The sequence below is a fragment of the Hippocampus bargibanti genome, linkage group LG01 (assembly GCF_051943395.1).
Source record: "Hippocampus bargibanti isolate YZ-2025 linkage group LG01, ASM5194339v1, whole genome shotgun sequence".
NCBI classification, from domain to species: Eukaryota; Metazoa; Chordata; class Actinopteri; order Syngnathiformes; family Syngnathidae; genus Hippocampus; species Hippocampus bargibanti.
Window position 1 is genome coordinate 10724721 of NC_142734.1, and position 19997 is coordinate 10744717.

The window sequence follows — 19997 nt, forward strand, 5'->3', positions numbered from 1 at the left end:
TTTGATCCGCATGTTTGTTTTGGCCAAGCTTTTACGTCGGATGCCCTTCCTGACACAACCCTCTGTATTTATCCGGGCTTGGGACCGGCACAAGAAGACATATGTCCCTTTGTGGCTACAGAACAAGCAACTCGCACAGTAAAAGCCTCCCAAACACAAAATGGTAATCGGCACCGCAACATTCAAAAAAGCAAAAACTATACTCACCATTTGATGACAATGCTCTGAGAGAGACTGAACAAGACAAATTACGAGAGAAATCGGCAGAGAAAGGGAACGATAAAGTCTACGTCATTAAAGTTTGTCTACTTACGGTTTACGAGGCATCATCCTTGACCGGTGTAGATACATATGCTGTATATATGCCGGTTTCTATGATTTAAAGACGCATTTTGATACAAAGAGCCACGCCAAAAACGTACAAGTCTGGAACAGTGGCATACAATAGAGAACACTGTAGTAATTAAGCAACACTTGTAATTTCATCATTTATTAAGAATATGTACAGAATGATATAACGAAACACATGTACAATATAACATGTTAAACTACATAAACAAACACATTTGAGAAAAGATATTTTGTATTTTGTAAGGGAAAATACAACAGTTTGTAAGGGCATGGAGCCGTGGAGGTTGACAGGTCTGCTCATTCCTTGGGAAAATTAGTTTGACGTTTATGCCCGCAGGACTTGACTGGTAGACAAAAATCATTCAGTATCAAAGAAGAGAATTGAAGAAGATGGCTCGCAAGAGGAATATAGAGGCAGATTTTAATAAGCATGCCCCGGCAGCCACATTCGCAGTGACGAAGAGCTTCCAAATGAACATCCTCTGATTCATTGTTTATATTCGTGTATTTATCTTCCTCCGGGTGGACTCGTAACATAAAGTATAGGTCACATCCCAGCTGTCAAGAAAAATGGAAAAATAGAATGGGGATTGCAATGCAAGTCATGGGTGCCCTTTGAAGCTGCTTCATGTCCATCTCTTTTAAGAGAAGAATGAATGAAATCATTTCAAGGCTGGTAAACAAAAGCTCAGTATTAGACGAGTTGGTCGCTACATTTGTTTGTGTGGTCTGCTTCCCCCAAAACAGAACATGAATAGACTAGTACCAAATGAGGTGGGTAATTATCATCCAAAAATAAAGACAAAGACTTTAGATTTCCATCTCATCCGTCAAAGCATTTGGGTTGCAGGCTCCAAAACACTCAGGTTCAATTAAAGTATTGCTTTGAAAAAGCTTGGGATGGACAAACAGTTTGACAGCCTGTTGGGAAGAGTTACCCAGAGATTAAAAATCCCCAAAACTCTGGACAGTTCTCCCACAAACACAAGTATTGGATAAATAAATCATCTTTCTATGCCATGTTGCAAATATTTTACAACTCTGCCAAAATCTTTCCACCACTATTTCTCTTATTGGACATTGCAGGATGGCATCACATTGAGCTGCACCTCAAATGAACATTTTTCACTTTCGGTGCTTTTGCAAGCCCCCCCACTTCGTCGCACCGTGGCAACGCATACACAATGGGTCGATCCGATAGCATGCTGTGCTTATTGCCGTGTGAAAGGGCGTTGCGGCCACGCACCGCCCAATGACTATAGCAAAAAACACTGCATGATGCCTCTTCACCCTTAGGGGGACCCATTTTGTAGATTTAGGATACCATATTTGTTTCAGGTATCTGTAAGGGATTTTTTTGTTTCTAACCATCACTATTATGGTATTCTAAGTCTGTACTAACATTCAAAACAAATGACTCCAATCAAAATAGAGTATGTGTATATTGAAAGCCTTCGTGTTCTCAATTGACTAATGAACCCAACAATGTCCTTCAACCATTTTCAAGATACAGTGAGACCTCAACTTACGAACTTAATTGGTTCCCAGACAGAGTGTGTAAGGCGAAAAGTGTGTATCTCAAAAAAAGATTTCCCATAGGAAACCATTAAAATGTGAATAATCCGTTCCCGGGTTTCCATAAAATATACTTTTCAAATAAATAAGCCTTAAAACTACACACAACATACCTTATTCTATGTATAATAAATGTGCTATTGTATTGTAATGAAAGAAATACACTGCATTGTATCATAAAGTCACTTTATTTACATTTGTGATGGTCATTTATGGCTTGATGGAATGGCGTTGGAGGTCGAAGGTCAAAGGGAATTGCTGTTTGGAAAGAGAGGCGCATTACATGACGACTGTAATTAAAGAAATAAACTGTGCTGTAAAATAACGTTTTATTTACCTTTTTGATGGTCGTTGATGGCTTATGGAAGGAGAGGTCTCACTGTATATGAAAAAGATGTAAGAGATGCATATGGATGGAAGACAACCGCGCTGAAGTGCCTTGTCTCTGTCCATGGAAATGTGCTCCATTCTCATGATGCTCTGGCAAATGGCTAAGATGAGGCTTTTGTTGTTTTTTTGTGCCATTTTACATGTTGTGCTGTGACATGGTCGGGGAAAGCCACTTAGCATGGATCCCGCTGAATCCCATTGTGTTCACATCGGAAGACATGCTTTTCAGCTGTTTGCTACTCTGCTTGAAACATCTCTAAAATGCCTGTGACACTTTTCATCACAGCTGCACAATTGTAACGATGATCATATGACTCAAATACATTGGCATTGTGACAGCATGAGATATCCTGGCCCATCTGCTAATGCTGTGGGATGGGGATGAGAAACTGGAATTCCTGTGATTCTACTGGTGGTAGGAACCGCTGCAGATGTAACAGCGCTTCACAGAACATTTAAAATTTGAAATCTGAAAATTCTGAATATTGATCAGATGGAAAGTGTGTCAGATTTTAAGTCAGTTAAAAAAGCTTTGTAGTGTGGAAAATATGGTAATGACAAATATATTGAAACTCCTCATTAGAAGACCAAAAAAAATATTTTGCTTTAAACTGCTGGTTCAGTCCCTAAAAAGCGCCAATGGCAATCCCATCCCATCCCACATAAGACGCCATCGAGATTCGCCAGCCACCACAATTTCCACTATTCAGAACTGACTTGTCTTGTTTTGTCATGTCTGTTTTGTTTTCAGCCCTAGTTGGAATGAAGGGTGTTTTCCTCCAATTAGCTCACCTGTTGCCTTTTGTCATTAGGCCTGCATTAGGCCTCCAGTTTCTGTTTGGATTTTGTTCTGGCTCACTGCTATGCTTCAAGTGCTGTTTTCGCGGCCCCTGATACAGAATAGACAGAATAGAAGTTATCATATTTAAAAGTTTCAAGGTCAGTTAGCCGCCGAACAAAGAGGCCTACAATGAACGCACAGAAAACCTGGGGTCAATGTGAGGTGAAAAGACACAGCCTGTTAGTCTGTCATCTTCATGTAGGAGATCTAGCCTTGGACAGAATTTAGGACTTGCGAAACTACTTCACATCAAGAGGTCATTAGCCAGGTTACAAATCTATCGGTTCAGGGAAAGACAACTAATTAAAATGTCTATGTCTGTTGTTTATAGCTGTTGGTGCTTGGGACGTCCATGGGCGTGATATTCAAATCAGGAAGACTATGTTTCACTAATGTTTTACTTCAATTTGCATATACTCTCAATAAATAGCTTGGCAGAGGGCTGCAGAATTTGGGCATTGGTCATGAATGACTGCGTCCTCTGCCAGCAGTAAAAGACAATCTTTGAGTGTTCGAGCCTTTGTCCAGTGTCCGACCAAATATCTCTGACAGCCCCTCAAAATGTTATATGGTCACCCTCTCTATTCATAGATTCTTGTTTGTAAGAAATATTTTCTGATTGCTCCTGATCTTTGGCTTTGCGATCTTGGCTTATTGGCATTTTCTTTGTTTATTCTCAGTGTTCCCTCATACCTTGGCTTTTTGCATGCACTTTTGTTGATGTATTTCCTTGGCTTCGGATGACCAACATTTTTGTTTGCACATAATCAATGTGCATTTTTGCAAATAAATATTTTTGTTATTGTAGATTTCTGGAAGCCAAAAACATTATTCGGTTCAGTCCAGAACTTGACAGTTTTCAGCCTGCTTTTCAACTTGTTGTTGCTTCTTGGCCCCAAGGACAATGTTTACAGAACAACGGTGTTTTGCATATCACCTACGCACAAGCTTTTAAAAATCATTTTACACAATGGGTTGGTGACAATCAATCAACAAATCTCAGCATACAAGCTCCAGGCTCCTGTCTTCTATTTTTGATTCAAATATACCTGTTCCTGTGATGAACAATCTGACCCTCTCCCATCCTATGTAAAGGAATGTAGACAGGAAGTAAATGGCGGTGCTCTTATGATATGAATCCCACTATATCAATTGAAGCATAGCTGTGCGGCGAAACTCTTTGACAGGGTGGCGGGAATCAGAAGGATGCAGTGTTCAGAGCGCCTGCTTCCAGGAGTGCAGTTAAACCCGAGCTATACACTGTACTTAGAATCAGCGGGTGTGATTTGAAATATGTGATTCTTGACAAATGCCATCCTATTGTCGCCGGAAGGGGTGGGGGTGCTTTCTGTAACAAAACTCTCCTGTGCACACTCTGCAATGGGCTGTGAGCTAGGTATTACTTAATGTTCCAACCTGAAAGAGGCTTCTAAGAGGGATTCTTATTGATGGCTCCCTTGATTAGTTGTTTGGACTCAGTAGGTCTGGTTCTTTCCGTCAAATTTGAAAGAAATTGTCTTGCTTCACAGCTAACATGAACAGGTCAGATGGACTGACCAGGCAAACTTTTCATTTTTCACTTTTCACATTTCAAAGTCCTGATTTCACGTCATTTTCATGCATATTTTCAGCATGACGTCCCTGATCCACTGGTGAAAAGACACTTTGATCCTCTCCTCTTTCACCTACAACTGCTTCCTACAAGAAAGAGGATGAAAAAAGTGGTTAAAATTGAATGGCTGTCTGTGTCTTATATGTTGTGTTGTATTATCTTTTTTACTCCAAGATTGTGCCGTGGGCAGCAGCTCTTATATTTTGTTCTTCTATTTCTTCCTTTCACAATGTTGTCATAATTTGTTATTAGGGAATTTCTCCATTGTGAAACGAATAGATGTTTTCTTATTTTATCTTATTCATTTTCTATTTGCCGATTTTGCTTACAACAAACACCTTTATAATATTTTAATATAAACTCCTTAATAACGACCAGAATTTCCCCAAAAAATAGTGGAAAGGTCTTCATGACGACAAATTGTGGGAAGCTTACTGCCATTGCGACCTTGCTTATGAACAAAATGTGCAGCGCAAGAGCCCCCTCTACCCCACATTGTTATGCTATGAAAAAAATAAGCAAAAAAAAAAAAAAAAAGATAAACAAAAAGAAATCATGTTACCTGGAAAGGCTGAAATATTCTCAGAATTTTGAGGGGGAGTCTCCCTGCTCAACTGAGACTACAAATTGAAAAAGTCTACGATTTCGCCACTCATCCGCAGTGGCAAACAAAACCATGGCAGAGTTCAAGGCCAGCATATTGTAACATGATCGTACATGGCTCTGGAGCACGGCACATTCTCAATTGATGACCGTGAGCTTCGTTGGCAGCACCTCAATAGCGGGTGACATTTGCTAATTTAATTCTTTTTCAGAGGAATGCTACAATTGTTGATTTTTTTGTATTAAATTTTTTCATCTACACATATTTGAAATTGACATGTTTACATTGTTTTATACAGTCGTAGTTGGTGGCCATTTTATTGGATATACCATTAAATGTACAGATTCATTGTGCCCCTCGAAGTACGTTGTAATGATGTTCAACTGCACATTTATGAGGATCTGCTGGATCTCCACTTGAAGACTGCCTTCCGTTCCTGTTCGCGTATGAAAAGCCTCACCTACCATATGTATGCCATGGCTGTCAGGGTTGGGGTTTGGGAGATTTTGTCAAAACCAACGTTAGCACCACTTTTTCCTCTACTCCTGTGCACTCATGTGCCGTTTACAAAAATAGTGGATGTTCTGGTCTATGTGATGTTATTCTTATTAAAAATTAGCACTATGATGACTTTAAAACAATTGTTCAATGGGTTACTTTATTACATACTTAAGAAGAAACAACATGGTTTCACAGAGGGATCCCGTGAACTTAATGCTGAATACTGAGTGCAATGAATCAGCTTACTTATGAGGGGGGATTTGATGACGTGACTGACAAGTAGAATCAAGAGATAGTATTTCCATATTTTACAAATAGATCTTGTGATGTGAGTGCATCCTTTCTGTGGAGCTGTGGGACTCTGCAGTTTGGTCATGAATGGTAAACATCTCAGTGACTCTGACATTTTTAACTTCAGGCTCCCGTGCTTTGCCTTTGTCAGAAATGTTTAGATGCTTTTGAGTTTTTGTGTGTTACATGCTTGTAAATATCTCTCTCTGTTGCACACGCTCACACACATACAAACATACACAGACACACAGACACACACACACACGCATACACACACACACATGCACACGCGCGCGCGCACACACACACACACACACACACACACACACACACACACACACACACACACACACACACACACACCTACACACACATACACACACACGCACACACACACACACACACATACAGTGGTACCTCGGTTCTCGACCGTAATCCAGAACCCTGTTCGAAAACCGATTTGTTCGAACACCGAAACCATTTTTCCCATTACAAATAATGTAAATCGTTTTAATGCGTTCCAACACCCTGAATGTTTACCTTTTTAGTACAGTATTTTATACATTATTTTATGCATGAAATTGCACATTAAAATGCTGACCAACACATAAAAAGCAATGTAGATCTCAGAAAATGTTAAGCAAAATGGCAAAGACACAAATAACATAACATAACATAAATCTAACCCAGGCTAATTGTACGTTCGTAAAGAAAATAATTATGAATAGGATTTTTTACCTTGGTGGTGGTCAGCAGAAGGCGCAGGTGGGACGGAGGAAGGAAATTTATTGTTTGGAAGGAGTCCCCTTCCATAAAAACTTCGGGGAGCTCTTCTGTCTGATGGGTGCTCACATGTTCAAATCTCTTTGCTCCTGTCACGTGCGGGGCGGGGCTGCCTCTCCCGGCCGCCCTCCACCTGCTGTCATTTCTCTAATCACGGACACGGGGCATTTATACGGTTCGTGATCACCTCGCCAATGCCGGATAATTGACTCACCTCGCCACCCTACCTGGACTCTTCCTTCGATGCACGAGTGTATCCGGTCCGAGGTATTTTCCCTGCGTCCCGTAAATTTATGTCATCTTCCGGGATTTGCACCCTCGTGTGCCATTTGCTTTTTGGCATAGTAAGCGGGTCGGATCACCCCCTGCCTTCTTACTCGCTGTGTTTTCTTTTATTTGTGAATAAACATCCTGCTTGGGTAGTACCTCTCTGCCGCCTGCTTTGGGATCACAAAGTTTCCACTAAGGTCCGACGAGTCAGCTGCCGTCACTCTCGCTCGGAACGTGACAGCTACGGATGACTCGGCTACAGGATGTTCTTTTCTCTTAAAATATCTATCCAATGACACTTGCTCTGACTCCCACAGCCACATCACTACAATTCACATCCTCCTTATTCTTTAATATAGTACTGATCGTAGATTTCGCCATGCTGTATTCCCTAGCCAGATCAGACACTCGCACACCTCCTTCATATTTTGCGATTATTTCTTTCTTAAATGCAATAGTTGTACGCACTACTTTTCTGTTTTTCACTTGTAGCAGCACTTACTTTCTTTGGAGGCATGATTAGGGGCTAAAATTCTTCGTGCACCCATATTAAACGCTAGAGCAAAACACAGCACGTCCGCAAGCGACAACAGTTGGGCATGGAGAGAGCGATACACCCGTACGCCGCTCAGCACCCCACCCTCGCGTACGCACTCACGCGTCGTACCGGCGTTCGAATACCGATTGGTGTTCGAACTACAAAGCAAGAATTTCTCAAATATTTTGTTCAGACTCCGATTTGCTCGAACTGTGAGTCGTTCGAAAACCGAGGTTCCACTGTATATATATATACTTTTAAAAAATAAATCTTCGAAATATATACTTTTTGCATTTACTGCGCACCTGCTGCGAGTGACTTTTAAGTCTTGCTTGTGATTAATTCAGATTTTTTTGTGAGCATACGGGTGGGAAAGATGGTTCAAAATAATGTCATGTCGATCATAATCTGTGTAAGAAACAATGAAACGCTGCAACTCGGCATGTGGCCAACATTTCATTTCTTAAAATGGCGTTTTTCGCAATACACTTTGACGAATGATCCATTCTTCATTGTCCCCATTAAATGAGTTCACCGCCCAGCTTGCCGCGGGCTGCAACACTGACTGTTTGTTAATGGAATCTGCATTTTGCATGAAGAAAACGTTAATGGGTGAATAAGAATGAGTTGCATCTCGGGCTCTGGTAGAGCTCGCTCAATGGACAGTGACCCAAAGACGTAAGATGACAATGGCGGTGCGGAGAGGTGGGGGTTGCATCCGGTGTCACTTATTGAGATGGTATTGATAAAGACTCCCAAGTGCAGAGTCACAATGCATGAAATGAAACTAGGTGCCTTTATACGATCCATTGGTTTGAAGCGCTTTTCTATACCCTCTACCGTCTTCTTTTCATCGGCAGTACCTTGTATTATTATACAGTGAAACCTCGGCTTACGAACACCGTGGCTTACGAACATTTCGGTTTACGAACGTTACATTTATGAAAATTTTACCTTGGCATACAAACTATTTTTCGGGATACACACGGAGCTGCCACAATGATTGATGTGTCGTTCGCGAACGAGCCCGTTGTCCTAAAAAGGAAATGGTGGCCACTGTTGTCCTCTATTCCCCGCCCCCAGTCTTCGGTTAAAGCCATGTGGTTGGTCAAGAATGCAGCAGTGGGGGATGGGGTTTCAGACAGAGAGAGAGTGAGGCCGTTCTCCAAAAAACAAAATGGCGTTTTCGGTGAAAGCCACATGATTGGTCAAGAACCCAGCACTGGGGGGGGGGAGGGTGGTTAAACATTAAAGAGACAGGCAGACAGAGAGAGTGAGAAAACACACACACACACGAAAGGGAGATGACAGAGCTTGAAACAAAAAAACACAAGTGTGAGAGTGTGAGAATAGTGAAAAAATGGATAGAAAACAGTTAAAATATCCCATCAATCAGGCCCCACCAATAACCCGCACAAGTCATCTGTACACTTGATGCAAAAAGCTATCAACCCAACTAAACAGATCACAATTGATGAAGAACTAGATACAATTATCACAGAGAAAGCACCTACAAGGGATCACTCCTCAAGATGGCGAAAGAAGCCTATATTCCTCATCAAGTGTTTAATGCTAAGGAAACCGGACACTCCATTCCATCAAGCCATTAACGACCATCACAAAGGTAAATAAAATCACTTTATTGTACGGGACAGTTTATTTCTTTAATCATAATACTATGGCATATTTATCATACATAAAATAAGGTATATTTTGTGTAGTTTTAAGGCTTAAAAAATTAGAAAGTAGAAAATTATGTTTTATGGGGACCTGGGATAATTTTTGGGAGACACACTTTTCGCCTTACACACTGTGTCTGGGAACCAATTAAGTTCGTAAGCCAAGGTCCCACTGTATATTTAATTTTATTTCTTGATACATGTATTGCAAAGCTCATCATGAGGGTTGAAATGTCTGTGATTTACCCACAGTGCTGCGCTCTCTTTGATTCACAGTTGCGGAGATGCGTTGCTCCTCTCCTTCTGCTTGTCTATTGTCTGAAAACAATAGTCAGTTTGATGTGGGTGATTATTAAACTCATGTCGCTTTAAATAGAAACTATTACAGACAAAGGAGAGAAATCTTGCATCCTGTCGTAGGTGGCAAATGAACGGTTGCATATTTGGAAAGCAAAGAGGCTGCATTTTTTTTTCACATGGTGGTGAATGTCAAGAGCTGGGATATGGAATAAAGGCTCTCCTGATGTCTCCCAATGTTCCGAGCGGTCAAGCAATCAATTATTCATTTTAAAGCTTTCAACTTGAAGACGGTATGTGAAGTTGTTACAATGGACTTATGGATCCCCTTTGGAAGGGCACACCTTTGTCAGATGGAAATATTTTCTCTCTGAGAGTCCTTTTTGGGGGGAGGGCTTCCTTTTCTGAGGTTTATTCTATATTTGTTTTTAGAGTAACTTAAATTGATAAAAACAAATTGAGAATGCTGATTAACATGCCATCGCTGTGAGCACAACGCTAACCTTCTTTAAGCATTTACATCCGTGTCATGTACCACTTGACAAAATAGTGCTGCTGGGTGGCCTGGGGTGGCCAAGGCTATGTACGCGTCATTCTGTGACCCCGACCCTGGCCACTCCAAAGCTAAATTTTTTATGTCTGTGATCTTTCTGCCACTATGCAATATTCTTAAAACCCTTGACAAAAGCAAAGCTACTGCAAAGAAAATGGCAATCCAGAAGCAGTATTTATGTATTAACTAAATTATTTATTAATTTTAGAGTTTTGATTTGTTACTGCAAGCATGATGACCAATTGTTCTGGATCTGTTTGTTTTTTATTACATGGAACCCTGCCTGTCAAAGGTATTGTACAGAATGACGGACGCATGCATGGCTACCCCTCACTGAAGTGATGTCTCTGAGCCACTGAAAATGTGTGGATCCACCCCTGACTGTTAGCAAATGTTTCTATGGTTCTGTCTTTAAATGTAATCACTTAAGTTCTTCAACCACATTTTTTTTCCTGCAGCACGACAGAATGGGGTTCACTTTTGACTTGGAAATCAAAACAAAACAAGAGCACCAGGGTCGTTAATTGTTTTGCAGGGTTTCCTCGCAGCTGTCTGATATGTGGAGGCTTGCACAGTTATTTTTGCCTGCCGATTGGCGACTTGCCAAAAACACATTCAAAATGTAGAATCACGCACATCAAAGATTAATCATTTGGCAGACAGAGATTTCAGTTTTCCTACCTTGACGATGCCTTCCTATACTGTTTTTTACATACCCGAACCCCAACCGGAAAATATGAAGCTCCTCAATTCGAATGTCTTCTGACCCCAAAGACTCTCGCAAAGATAACCATCAAGGCAAGCAAGTGGACTCATGATATAAAACAGAAGATTTATTATCAAGCTGCTTGTGGCAGGAAACAGTGGTTATATGTTCAAGTTACTGCTCCTGACACTGCAGACAGCTGATGCTTATCTCCACCCGCCCCAACGGACGAACACCCCCACCTGGGACCTATCACCAAACAGCTGTTCAAAGCGCCAGTTTGCATGTTGAGTGTCACCGAGTGAGGACAGCAATGCAGTAACAGCTAAGATTCCATCGCTGGGATGTTCAAACAAATTTCTTGAGACTCCAAAAGAATTATTATACATTCAAAACATTCTTTTCGCCTGCTTTAACTGCACATAATTTAATTTCTGCTGTTTTTATGGGTGTGATATATAACACTTTCCCTCAATGTGACCAAGATAAAGAAATAACCTTTTAAACGAAATGTAATGTATTTTAAACCACTATCTCTCGAAGGTTTGAGCACCTTGGGGAGTCTTTTATCTTGCTTTCTCATACAGGGGTCTTTGCAAAGATATCTAGTTAATTGTGGCTAAAAGGCAGGTGCTCCTCCACAGACATTCCATTCGATTGTGTGATATGGTAACAGCTTACTTGAAACGCAGTTCCAAAGAGACCATTGCCAGGCTCCCACCCGTCCCCCTTTCATCTGATCGAGGCTTTTCCCCAGAACAATGTGTTTTCCAGCGAGTGCTCAGCCTCATCCATTATGGATGCTGCGTTTTGGAAGGAGGATCTGTGCAGATTATATAAATATTTTTTTTTTCCTTCCCAGCAGGATGGGAACTGTGTTCGTGTCCTGGACATCTATATTATGCCATGTTGATTTAAAAGAAAGAGATGTGATGAACACTCTACAAGACCAAAAACAATTCATGTAAATCTCGTAAGAAGCTACTCGTATTAAGATTCTTCAAAAATTATTTTGAAGCGGAGTCACAAATGCATCTTTTGATAGAAGTGAAAAAACTATCCCCACTTATCCCAAAAGAATTAGCTGTCTCGCACACTGTGCCGCAGCAGGAGACTGTGTTTTCTTGTACAAGATCAGCATAGTGTGACAGAGTCTCTCAGATTTCGATTGGGCTGAGATGGTCAGATCATGAAGAAGAGGACTGAAGGCTTTTCCTGCTGTGTGTTTATCAACAACTCTATTGGTTTAGCACCGAGCAAGAGGTGTCCATACAGCTCCAACCATTGATTTAGACAGTACGTTTCGGACTAAACAACAGCCCCTGAGATTTGAAAAGATGGCATTTCTCTTACGTTGCCACAATAACTGACCACTTGTGTTAGTTTTTCGCGACAAACACAGCTAACAGGGCAAATTAAACAATAGACAAGTGGTAGGAAGTGTACCAAGTTCAGGAATAATTCAATCCCCCGGATTGAATTATTAAAGGCACAGAGAAGTCAATACATGTTTTTTGGCCTTTGATTAGTCAAAAAAAAAATGCAAATATCGCATGTGATTCCTTGAAAAAATGTTTTCTATGATCACTGTGACGTATAATGTCCTGTACACCAGTCATTCGCTGTAGACCCACAAGGTTTTGGACTTTCCTGGTCTGTTCTGCTATAAAGTACCATATGGCGTGGTCAAGTATTGTTATAATTTAGAGAGCACTCCTAATCACGTTTCATGTTGTGTTTCATAATCTTCCTTGGGGAAAGAAATGAATAGTGACAGCTCAATGTCTGATAATACAACCAGCACACAAGCCAATGAGTACGCTTCTTTGACAACTCTAAATCCGAGAAGACAACTGGTTGACAAATGTATGGGCACAATATAATCATCATTCTCAGAAATGATTAGAAATAAACACATTTTTTTAATTAAATTCACATCATACATTTACCTATTCATTGTTGCCTTATAGATGACAATACAGTACTACTTTATTTGTTGAACAAAAAACGTGACCCAGTGTCACGGGATTATTTGAAGACATTGCTATGAATAGAAAAACCATGGTCTGAAAATCTTATAATGGAACTTCATGTGCATATTCATGCACACGGATGTGCAGTGATCCGAAAATGTCCAATATAGCAGCCTTTAGCAGCCCATATGCTCATGATTTAGATTCTTCATGATCTTTTGTCATGGAAGATGCCATTGACATTTGCACACGTTATACACAAAATGAATGTTGGATTTTTTTGTTCCTGTAAAATTCACATAATTGCATAAAATCTGAATCAATCCATTTCATCCATGCCGATTGCTTGATTGAAATGCTCATACAGGAAACATGCTGGCTGACAGAAATTCATACACATTTGCCTTTTTGAAATTATCATTTGTTTTTGAATTTTGGGGCATGGTAGCTATTGGATAGAACTATCACAATCATAGGAAAAAGATGTGGAAGAGGCACACCCAATACAAGAATCCCGCAGAGAGCAATCTGGTTGTGCGACATCGACAACCATTGTTGCACTGTGCAGATCATTAAAAAAACAAAAACAATTCTATAATCTGAATTCAATCACTTGTTTCTTAAGATTTTGACGCATGTGTGACAGAGGATCTAGAACAGGAAGTGTAAGGAGGCCAGCCAGCAGCAAATCTGTTCGGCTCATAGTAAAAAGATTTTGTTCACTGCGGGGCTGCAAATGGGGTCATCAGAATCAGAATCAGAATCAGAATCATCTTTATTGCCAAGTATGTAGAACACACAAGGAATATGTTTCCGGTAGAACACGCTGCACTAGTATCGTTGTCAAAAAAAACTGCTAAGTGGCACTATACAGTTCCATTTTGGCTACTGTTGAAAGAGTTCAAAGAGTTAATGGCTTGGGGGAAGAAGCTGTTTAAATGTCTGCTGGATTTGGTGCGCATGGATCGGTAGCGCCTGCCTGAGGGGAGTAGCTGGAAAAGGTGGTGGGCAGGGTGCGGAGGGTCCAGTAGGATTTTCCGCGCCCTAGTTTGGATTCTTGCAGTATGCAAGTCCTCGAGAGTGGGTAGGGCGGTGCCAATGATTTTTTCCGCCGTCCTAACTGTCCGTTGAAGTCGGATTTTGTCCATTTTTATGGCGGCCCCGAACCAAACGGTGATCGAAGAACACAGGATGGATTCGATGACAGCCGTGTAGAAATGTTGCAGCACCTCCTGTGGCAAGCCATGCTTCTTTAGCAGCCTCAGGAAGTACATTCTCTGTTGGGCCTTTTTCAGGATAGAGTTGGTGTTGACCTCCCACTTCATGTCCTGGGAGACTGTGATTCCCAGGAACTTGAAGGTCTCAACGGTTGACACCAGGCAGTTGGATAGTGTGAGGGGTAGCTGTGGTGATGGATGTTTCCTGAAGTCCACCATCATCTCAACTGTCTTGAGCGTGTTCAGCTCCAGGTTGTGACGGCTGCACCAGAGCTCCAGCTGCTCCACTTGTTGTCGGTACGCAGACTCGTCGCCGTCTTTGATGAGACCGATGACCGTGGTGTCGTCTGCGAACTTTATGAATTTGACAGCAGGGTGCGTTGAGGTGCAGTCGTTCGTGTAGAGAGAGAAGAGCAATGGAGAGAGGACGCATCCCTGCGGGGCTCCAGTGCTCGTGGTTCGTGTTGTGGATGATATATTTCCCAGTCTGACCTGTTGTGTCCGTCCTGTCAGGAAGCTGAGGGTCCACTGGCAGATCGTGGGGGACACATCAAGCTGGAGAAGTTTGGGGATGAGGAGTTCTGGGATGATGGTATTGAACGCAGAGCTGTAGTCCACAAACAGGATCCTTGCGTAGGTTCCTGTGTTGTCAAGGTGGTCGAGGATGTGATGCAGTCCAATGTTGACCGCATCCTCCACAGACCTGTTTGCCCGGTAGGCAAACTGAAGAGGATCTAGTAGAGGTCCGGTGATGTTCTTTAGGTGGTTCAGCACGAGGCGTTCAAAGGACTTCATGACCACAGACGTCAGAGCGACAGGTCTATAGTCGTTCAATCCCGAGGGTGCTGGTTTCTTTGGAACTGGGACGATAGTAGACTGTTTGAAGCAGGATGGGACTTCACACTGCTCCAGGGATCTGTTGAAGATTTGTGTGAAGACCGGAGCCAGCTGGTCAGCGCAGACTCTCAGGCAGGAGGGGGACACTCTTTCAGGTCCTGCAGCTTTCTTGATCTTCTGCTGCTTGAAGAGCCGTCTAACGTCCAGTTCGTGGATCTGTAGGGCAGAGGGCGGAGATACGGTAGTTTCTGGTAATGGTGGGCAGACCGGGGAAATGGGGGTGTCCTTTTCAAATCGGTATGTATTTAACTCATCAGCCATACCATTGTTGTACACTGCTTGGGGGTAAGGTAAACGATAATTTGTTATTGCTTTCAGGCCATTCCACACCGATGCAGAGTCGTTAGCGGAGAACTGTTTGTTAAGCCTCTCCGCATAACGTTTCTTTGCGATGTTAATTTCCTTCGTCAGTCTGTTTCGGGCGAGTTTGTAAACTGCTCGATCACCGCTTTTAAATGCGGATTCTTTCTCTTTCCTAAGCTGCCTGAGTTTGGGAGTGAACCATGGCTTGTTGTTGTTGAATGAGCGGAAGGACTTTGTTGGTACACACATGTCCTCACAGAAACTGATGTATGATGTTACAGTGTCTGTGTATTCATCCAATGTGCCCGTTGAAGTTTCAAAGACGCTCCAATCAGTGCAGTCTAAGCATTCTTGTAGCGATAACTTTGCTTCATCTGTCCATGTTTTAACTGTCTTGACTACCGGTTTTACACATTTGAGTTTCTGTTTGTATGTGGGAATTAAGTGGATTAAATAGTGGTCAGAAAGACCCAATGCTGCATGCGCAACAGACCGGTATGCGCCTTTGAGTGCTGTGTAACAATGATCTAGAATGCTTTCTCCTCTGGTAAAACAGTCAATATGCTGCTTATATTTGGGAAGTTCACGGTTTAAACGTGTTTGATTAAAATCGCCCAAAATGATCAGGGGTGATTCTGGATATTTCAGTTCGAGATGGTTTACATGGTCCGCTAGCGTTTGTATACACGCGTTAGCATTAGCTTGTGGCGCGATGTACACGGCAACGAGAATAAAGGAAGCGAACTCACGTGGCGAGTAGAATGGCTTGCAGTTGAGAGACAGCGATTCCAAACCAGGGCTGCAGTGTGCGTCGAGCATCGTGACATCGGTGCACCATTCTTCGTTGATGTAGAAGCATAGTCCACCGCCTTTGGATTTCCCCGATTGCTCCGTATCACGGTCGGCCCGAAGGAGACGGAATCCGGGTAGGTGTAGCGCGGAGTCCGGGTGGCGGTCACTGAGCCAAGTCTCAATGAAGCACAGCGCAGCAGAGCGGGCGAACGTTTTATTGGTCTTTGTGAGAAGCAGAAGTTCGTCCATCTTGTTTGGTAGTGAGCGTAGATTAGCGAGGTGGATCGATGGGAGCGGCGTTCGAAATCCACGCTGCCGAAGCTTGACGAGAACGCCGGCTCGCTTGCCCCTCCTACGCCGGCGTCTCAAAGCTCCGTACAGAGCTGCTACGCCGCTCGCGAGCAGCCCCGAAAAACCTTGTAGATTTTGGTGTGTCGGTGAAAATAGTCCAAGAGTGGATTCCCCAATGCTCAGTAACTCTTCCCTCGTGTAACTGAGTCGCGTAGGATCGCAAAAAACAAATGAAAATGACAAAACCAGGAACAATACTAGGGAGCGTGTGACCGAGGCTGCCATCCGCGGCGCCATCTTGGATCGATATCATGGAATGGAATGAATACCATACAAAATATCTCCTGTGTTGATCTAGAATTGAAGGTTGTTGAAAATAGATTGGGATTAAAAGATGGAATGCGTGGCCTTGACAGCCTGGTACCGTTTCTTTGACAAGAGGAAGACTTTGTAGCTGATTCCAAATGAAATATTGTGAAGTTCTAATGCTCACAAGCATCCCTGCAAAAACGCATTTCATTCAATTTCCCTTTTTCTCAGATTGTTGCTAAAACGCTTTTCCTTTTCCTCCACAGGCACTTTCTGTGCAGTCCACTGGGCGCTGTTGTGAATTTCTGCCCACCTGAAGGACAGTGAGAAGGCCAGAAGAAAGACAGAATTAAGTACAGAAAAAAGACTAACGTACGCCCCTTTGTTTTTGCTCAAGCTGTCAAAGAATGATCTTTGCATTTTCAGTCTCAGCTCTTACGTCACCGTTGAGGTTGTGGACGTAGCAACTGTATTCAACTGCAGAAACATTAGAAGAGCAAAGGCGAAAGTTAGACCCAACAAAACCCGGGAATTAGCAAATTGTGTCCCAGTTGGAAACATGAGAGATGCTTAAAGATGAATGTGGTTTCAAAAAATTCTGACTAGTCTTTTAAGACTTTTGCATGTGTGGTCACCTCTTTTATGACAAAAGGACTACAATTGGATGCCTATTTCACACTTCAAAATGAGCCTGCAAGGGGGCTGTGGCTGGTGCTGCTGGCTGCCGCTTTTCGCTTGTTGTGTCTTCATCTCTCAGGCGGCCAAACCCAGAATGCCTGGCCACACGCACCTCAACTCAATACGCATTGATGGGGACATATCACTGGGTGGGCTTTTTCCAGTCCACGCAAGAGGAAATGATGGCAAAGCTTGTGGTGAGCTCAAGATGGAGAAGGGGATCCACAGATTGGAGGCCATGCTGTTTGCTCTGGACCGAATCAATAATGACAATGAGCTGCTGCCAAACATTACTCTGGGCGCTCGTATCTTGGACACCTGCTCCCGTGACACGCATGCTCTGGAACAGTCTCTGACGTTTGTACAGGCGCTTATTGAGAAGGACTCAACCGATGTCAAGTGTCTCAGCGGAGGGCCACCCATCATCACGAAACCGGAGAGAGTGGTCGGAGTGATCGGTGCATCTGCTAGCTCTGTGTCAATCATGGTGGCCAATATACTGCGTCTCTTTAAGGTAAGTCCTTCCACAGCGCACGTCACGTCGCTGCTGCTTCAGTATATTCAAAATGATCGTACTTCCACGAACCAATAGGTCAGCAGTTTAAATCTTGTGCATCTGCTCACAGCCCTGCACTTTCTAGAAGCTGTGTTGAATCGTAGGTACACAGAGACGAACAACCATCCGCACTCACACCTCGGGACAACTTGGAGTGTTCAATCGGCCCGCCATGCATGTTTTTTGAATGTGGGAGGAAACCGCAGGACCCGGAGAAAACCCACGCAGGCCCGGGGACAACATGCAGACTTCACAAAGGGAGGTGGCAGTGGAATTGAGCCCAATACCTCTGCACTGTGAAGTCGATGTGCTAACCACTTGACTTCCGGGCTGCCTTGATTGACTCTAAATGCAGTTAATTTGTTTTGAGAGCATATTCTGGAACTTTCCAGTGAGAGTTTTCAATTGGCACTTGATTACTCTGGAAGTGTACACATTCATTTCCAATGCGTTAAACATACAGTACCATATAAATTGGAGAAAATATGACACCACAGTGGCGTTGAAGTCCTGGAACTGTTTTACCAGGCTGTGAAGCTGATGTGGCATGACTGGGTGAATGAGGTAAGGCAGAAAGGTGGCAGCTCCAATGCAATTTGCAGAACACTTCAACACAAACTTGGGGCGATTTCACACTTTGGGCATGTTCTTCATTTTCATTTTGGCAGAAAACATTGATCTATCGCTAGTCACCTTAGTCAACACCAAGAATAGTTCCCAATAGAAAATAATAATCTTTGCCCAGAAGATTACCTTTGGAATGCCCCCATCAAGTATAGATATTCCTCGCTGATAGACTGAATGACTGCTGTAATAAAATCAAAACCCTTCAACCTTAGTTGAAGGGCGGCATATTCATACAAACAGGTTATTTTATTTTCCTCATAAAGTATTCCAATTTGTTTTTCAATGTTATTGTTCACATTATAGACTAGATAATAAAGGTGACCTTGTTCTCATTTTTTACATCACAAAAACCTGACATTTTAACACGGTTGTGTAGGTGCATTCATCTTGCAGATGTATTTGATTTCTACAAAAGAAATTGATATAATTGGAAATTTTAGTTTAAGTTTCTTATTAATGCTCAAAGAAACACTGAGAATTATTTTTCTAAGTGTGAAAACTGGGCTGAATACAACCTTCAGTATGTCCTATTCTGTGAATTAGCAGAGTATAACCGTCAGCAAGACTGGACAGGAACCACTGTACTGGCATTACCTGCACTTTTTTTTGAAAGGATATTAACCAATAAGTAAACTTGAGGTTGCACTCTTACACGAATGGCATGGCTGAATCATCGGATTTCAGCTTTTTTCTCTCCAGCACGATAGTTACATAAAACCATAATCGGCACTCCTGTCAGTGCTCCCCACCTCCCTCTAATGATTTTAAAAGTAAGAGTCTGCATCTTGCAGCATACAGGACTCCCCATGCTAATAAGTCAGCCTGAAGGGCTCTTATTTATTCTTCTGAGGTTTTATGTATGATACATTTTGCAATGCATTGCAATGTAAGTATCCCTTCAATCATGTTATACAATAAAATGTTGTAAGAAGATGCCATTTTATTCACTGCTATCGTTAAAAGCTAAAATCTACATTTCGGTAAATTACAGTGGTCGTCAATAAAAGGCTTTATAACCCAGATGGTCTACAGATGATAGACTTGTAAATTCGGGGAATCCGTTTTCGCACTTAATCAATCAAGCAACATGAGTAATAAATATCCTTTTTTTCCCCAAAAGCCTACATTTTATGTGAAATGTATTTGCTGTTCTTGAAAACAAGGACAGAACATCACTAACGTGACATACAAAGTAGTTACCGGATAACGACAATCGCCTGCAATGTTGCAGCTGCAGGATATGTTTGTTGGCTTGTTTTGGTGCCTTGTTTGAACTGTTTTATCATTATTATTTTTTTGTTCACACTAAAAGAGCACAAGTCTGAAAGGCAATCTATCTTAATGTAGTGCTTCAACCTACTTC

The 19997-nt window shown here is 42.2% G+C and overlaps 1 protein-coding gene across 2 annotated transcripts in view; it reads left to right on the forward strand.

The window, feature by feature from the left end:
• The window catches only part of LOC148903059 (metabotropic glutamate receptor 4-like), a 141870-nt gene that overhangs the window by 37703 nt on the left and 84170 nt on the right, over nt 1-19997 (forward strand). For both annotated transcript variants that reach the window (XM_088995616.1, XM_088995624.1), the window contains exon 2: nt 17040-17965. In XM_088995616.1, the coding sequence (XP_088851742.1) occupies nt 17438-17965 (528 nt within the window). In that variant the 5' untranslated portion in view covers nt 17040-17437. The remainder of the gene's footprint in view (nt 1-17039; nt 17966-19997) is intronic.